The sequence below is a fragment of the Triticum aestivum genome, chromosome 2A (genome assembly GCF_018294505.1).
Source record: "Triticum aestivum cultivar Chinese Spring chromosome 2A, IWGSC CS RefSeq v2.1, whole genome shotgun sequence".
Lineage (NCBI taxonomy): Eukaryota > Viridiplantae > Streptophyta > Magnoliopsida > Poales > Poaceae > Triticum > Triticum aestivum.
Genome location: NC_057797.1, coordinates 212,093,169 through 212,098,726, shown reverse-complemented (window position 1 = coordinate 212,098,726; position 5,558 = coordinate 212,093,169). Strand labels below are relative to the sequence as shown.

Genomic DNA, 5,558 nt, shown 5'->3' with positions numbered 1-5,558 from the left:
TATAGGAGAACAAATACTGCAATATAAACTGTGAACCAACTTATGATTGGATGATTAGGAGGACAGTGACATCCGCAACCTAACAGAGTTTAAGTCATAGCCTCGACGTTGGTGCTCACATTCTTCTGGATTTATTCTAGGACTTTCGGCGACGTGCGTTCAGTGGAAGGAGACGTTCTCGTCGACTACGAAGGCGTATGTGACATCAATCTCAAAATGACGTGCCAGCTCAGTTTCTCGGATATGCTCGGGTAGGATGTGTGTGCGTACTTGCATTCATACGAGTGAGTGTATATGCGTATGTATGATCATTGTACTACGTTCGAAAATAAACCACAATATAAACTACATAAACTATGTTTTTTTTTGCGAGATATCTAAACTATGGTTAATATTACATCTACTCGGCGCCTTAAATACTAAGGACCCAATTAACTTTCTAAAGGATACAGGGGCATTTTTTCCAACTAAAGAAAAAGGGATACAGGGGCATTTATTTTTTGAGATCAGGATAGGACCAAATTAATAATTTTCTAACTTGACACAGCATTTTCCAGAAATACATAAAAGGAAAGCAATAGAAATAGATGGATACGTATCCGTGGCTGGACGCAATTAACATCGCAGGCAAGGCAGCGGTACTCTGGACTCCGGGAGGTAGGAGGCGGTGAGATCCGGGGGCACACCTTTCTAGTCGAGACGACGAAAAGAAGAGACCTCCCCACATAAATCTCACCTCTCTCCTTCCCCTCGCTCCAGATCTCTCCGCACCCGGCAGATCCGACCACCCGGCGCGCTGCCACGTCGTCATCATCGGCAGCCATGATCTCCTCGAGCAAGCTGAAGTCCGTCGACTTCTACAGGTATCATTCGCTTCCCTTCCGATCTCCAGATTAGCGGCGGGATTCGGTGAATGTGGGGTTTGGTTCAGTCGGATTACTGTCTGTATTCGGGGGATTGGCTACGAATTGATGTATTTAGTTCGAGCTTGGGTACTCGCCAGTAATGATTTACGTCTGTTTCTGGAGAACTGCACCGTAGATGATATATGTTCGAACGTGGTAATACCGAAAATGCAAAATTGACAGTATGCTGTAATGGTGGTCGGTGGGGGACCTTTTTGCTGGCATTGTGCAGGTGCTGTTTTTGAGTTTCTACTGAAGTGGTAACGTATTGAGATATATTTTTTTGTTTTGGCTGTCTGCAGGAAAATTCCTAGGGATTTGACGGAGGCATCACTATCTGGTGCTGGATTATCCATATTTGCAGCACTGGCAATGGTGTTTTTGTTTGGAATGGTTTGTTTCCAGTTTCTGTTCTGTTATCAACTATACTGTACTTCTTGTATCACGGAAGTCGTGGCTGGAGTGGAAACTTACGAGGTTGCTCAAGCAAGGCGGTAGCCCTTTCTGCCAATGTCGAGGTAGCCAAGAGTGTAGGGTGGTGTAGCCGTGGTCGAGGTAGCCGTGCAAGGGACGCCATGGTCGATGTTGAGTCGGGGTGGCCGGTGTCGAGGTAGTCGCCGTGGCCCGGGAAGAAGAGCGGCAGCGGCGGCTAGGTTAGGAGCGTGGCGACGGTGCTCGAAGTAGGCGAGGAAGAACCTGACAACGTGACGAAGACCGTCCGCGCGCCTAGGAAGGTGGCGCGGCGCATACCACACAGAAGTTGACGCGCGTGGACAGCAAAGTGGACCGCATGCCGCAGCGCTATGACCCGAAGGGGCGACGCAGCGGCAGTGTGCGGGTCGGGGCGACGGCGGGCAGGGAAGACCTCAGGGTGATGGGCTACGCAGCGGCAACGTGAGGGTCGGTGTAGCCACGGGGACGGCCTGGAGCGGACGGCCTCAGGGCAGTGGTGGACCGCGGGCCGCGGTACTATGGCCCGAAGGGGCGACGCAGCGGCAGCGCGCGGGTTGATGCAACCGTGGGAACAGCCTTGGGGCGGCGACGTGGACAGCGTGCCACGGCACTATGGCCCGAAAGGGCGACGCAGTGGCGGCGCGGGTTGGTGCAGCCACGGGGAAAACCACGGGGCGGCGCGCTGTTTCCTAATAATCACGATACTCAACACCTTTGTTTAAGTGATTAATTGGTCTGCTACTATTCGGTTTGCTGTAGTACTTAATTGCTACACCATTTCAAGTTATGTAGTCCAAAATAACCCTTTCAAATGAACTTTTATTTATTTATCATCAGAGCATCAACATGGTGCCATAGATTATGAGCAACTATGATCATTGGAACTTGAAGCTAGGCAGTGTGATGACATCACATGGTGTACTAGTTACTCTGGAACCAATGCATCCCTTGGGTCCTCATTGGTTAATCATTGCAATTTCTGCACTTGCTAGCAATTTTGAATAATGTTTACATGATCTTGTATTCTTGATCTTTAAATTTATATTGCAATATATGATGAGGTTACTTTCATCTAAAGCTGTTAAATTGTTGTTGCAGGAGCTGAGTAGTTACTTAGCAGTCAATACCACCACATCTGTAATTGTTGACAGGAGTTCAGATGGGGAGTTCTTACGGATAGATTTTAACTTGAGGTGAATTTGGTAGCATTTCGCGAGCATTATTGAATACATAGTTTAAACCTGAACCTTTGTGTTTCATCAATAATTCTTCTTTCTGTTGCCCTTTGTTTTGCGGACACTTCATGGAATTTGTCTTCCACCTAATGCATGTCTGCTCTTCTAAAACTAATGACTTGCTATTGTTATTTATCTGTTACCAGTGCGCAGTTTATATATGCAGCACAAGACATGTCACTGCGTGTTTCTTGATGTTTTTACTCTTCTCTGAATCCTGTCAAGAAGCATCTGATGTGTACTTAGGTTAATAGTCTTGCCGTCAACTAGTTTTCCAAATCCAACCATTTTAATTTTGTTCATAGCATAATAGGTTTATGGCATCCATTATTATCTTTTTTCCTCCTAGTCTACATATGCATCTGAGATCTATTATTGGAACTGGTGCTCCATGTTTTTGGGAAAAATTCAAGCACTAGCCAGATTTTCATTTGTTCGTTTGCACACCATATTTCATAGTAAGTGGTATACACTAGCCTAGCCGTCTGTTTGGATTTCAGATTGATATTTTTTGTTTTTGATGGGATGACTATGTTAATAATGATAGGCAGCACAGCCTTATTATTCCCTTGATTGTTCACTATGTGGCTTTTGCATTTTGCAGCTTTCCTGCGCTTTCATGTGAATTTGCATCAGTTGATGTCAGTGATGTGCTGGGAACAGTAAGATTCGATCTCTTCCTACAGTGCTTTATATGCTCTCTTCTAGTTCCGATAATGCAACATTATATAAAATGTGTCTTCCTTTTTGTATGAATAACCTAAAACGGGGAAACAGAATCAGGTCTTATGCTTTCCGTAATCATTTTGTTGAGTACCTTATTACGTTGCTTGTTGAAAATCATTTTACACTAGATTTATGTGTTGGAAAATTTCATCTTCATGCGGTGTACTTTAAAACTCCTGGTTATGAAAATCATCGCAACTAACCCGCTCGCAACAGAATTCACATAATTTTAGGCCTATGTAGCAGCTAAGTATGCCAATTTGCCACCGGTCAGATAAAAAAAGCTCCCAAGATGATAGAAGGCCCAACATGTGAACCAAACACTTGCCCAGACAGAAATCCGGGAAAACTAAATTATAGTACTCCCTCCGATCCAAAGTAAGTGTCGCATCGTAGGGAGTATCTTTTTTTGGCTTCCTCCTACAACCATCTCTCTCTCTCTCTCTCCCTCTCTCCCTCTCCCTCTCCCTCTCCCTCTCCCTCTCCCTCTCCCTCTCCAACCAGACCAAGCCTCAATGAGACTTTTGACTGCCTTCCTCCTCATTGCTGGCGCCAAGTTGCTAACCCGTCTGCTTCCAAAAGGAAGACCGTGAAAATTACTCTCCCTGCGGAAGAGAGTTTAGGGACCAGAATGGGTATTTCCCTTAAATGTAAGCTACATATGTTTTTTACACCATCCTTGAAATCATGAAATAGGTCAGTGCATCCAGTTTTTTGATGTTACTTTTGTGTCAAAAAGTAGGGGGACCTATGTGAACTATGTTTTGTACATATGGAATAACTTCCTATTTTCTTCTTCTTGCTTTCCATAGCACGCGTTTTTTTTTCTTATACTAGTTTAACCTTAGTTTCCTGTTCAAAACATATGCAGAACAGACTAAACATAACGAAAACTGTTCGCAAGTTTTCAATTGATCGGAATTTAGTACCTACTGGATCTGAGTTCCATGCTGGACCTATACCCACTGTCAACAAACACGGAGATGATGTTGAAGAATACCATGGTGATGGTTCAGTTGCCTTGTCCTCTCGCAATTTTGATAGCTATTCTCACCAGTAAGTATTCAAGTATCTTGTGTAATAGTGAAACCTATTGTCAAAGATATTTTACGCACCAGCATCTAACTGCTAGACATTCATGTGGATATTTAATTATTTAATTTATACTCCTTGTTTCTCTATAGGCTATAAGTTCTAATTACTTTCGCCAGGTTCAGTGTTGTATGCCAATTATATTCTGTTCTTGATTTTTATTTAGCATTTAGCTCTGTCCTATTCTTTGCCGGAGTTCCCTTATTGTTGAGGTTGATATTTATCATAAATTATATATATTCCTTTCCAGGTACCCTGTTTTGGTTGTCAACTTTTATGCCCCCTGGTGTTATTGGAGCAATCGTCTGGTTAGATTTTTTTTCTTTGTGTTCCCTTTCACTTAGTGTATATGGAGAAGTTAAATTGGTTCTGATCAATCAACAATCCTTCAGAAACCTTCATGGGAAAAGGCTGCGCAAATAATAAGGGAGAGGTATATGCTTTTGCTCTTTTTTGTCCCGAACGTGGCTTGGGGATTCATGATTTTATGCTTTAGATTACCATCCTGATTTTATTTGTTATATTCAGATATGACCCTGAAATGGATGGCAGAATTCTTCTCGGGAAAGTTGACTGCACTGAGGAAGTTGAACTGTGTAAGAGGTATGTACTAATTAATTATCAAATTAGAGATCGATAAACGAATAAGTGGGGTTGATTATATACTTTTAATTCAATGCGTTTTCTCTTTCGTCCAAAATTGTACTTTCTTCTTATTTTAACCTTTCTATTTATGTATTAATAGACTGACATCACATGAATATGCTACTCTCTCTGTAAAGAAATATAGGAGTGTTAAACACTTATATTGTTGTAATAGACTGACATCACATGAATCCAAAATCCTCGTTTGTCTTCTACCATGAAATTTGATTAATTTTGTTGTAAATATCTGTTGAAGTTATATGATGATCCCACGGTCTTGTCATGATTTAGTGTGTCCTTGCATGCTGCTCTTGCGGGTGCTATTCCTTCCTTCTGGAACTATTTGATTAAGAATGAGTTTGAAGCACCCGCAAAAAAAGAAAAAGAAAAAAGAATGAGCTTGAAGCATTTCCCTATCTTCCATATTGCATACTGAATAAACAGTGGCAGGATTGTCTATTTTCATTCCCATTGGCTTTCTGTTTGGCACCAGTAAAGTAAC

At 42.5% G+C, this 5,558-nt stretch overlaps 1 protein-coding gene across 1 annotated transcript in view; it reads left to right on the top strand.

Moving 5' to 3' along the window:
* Nucleotides 1-619: 619 nt before the first annotated feature.
* The window catches only part of LOC123188409 (protein disulfide isomerase-like 5-4), a 7,033-nt gene continuing 2,094 nt past the window's right edge, over nucleotides 620-5,558 (top strand). Inside the window, exons 1-9 of the mRNA XM_044600502.1 lie at nucleotides 620-667; nucleotides 760-863; nucleotides 1,208-1,298; nucleotides 2,457-2,551; nucleotides 3,198-3,255; nucleotides 4,191-4,375; nucleotides 4,662-4,719; nucleotides 4,804-4,844; nucleotides 4,940-5,014. Coding sequence (XP_044456437.1) covers nucleotides 823-863; nucleotides 1,208-1,298; nucleotides 2,457-2,551; nucleotides 3,198-3,255; nucleotides 4,191-4,375; nucleotides 4,662-4,719; nucleotides 4,804-4,844; nucleotides 4,940-5,014 — 644 coding nt within the window. The 5' untranslated portion in view covers nucleotides 620-667; nucleotides 760-822. The remainder of the gene's footprint in view (nucleotides 668-759; nucleotides 864-1,207; nucleotides 1,299-2,456; nucleotides 2,552-3,197; nucleotides 3,256-4,190; nucleotides 4,376-4,661; nucleotides 4,720-4,803; nucleotides 4,845-4,939; nucleotides 5,015-5,558) is intronic.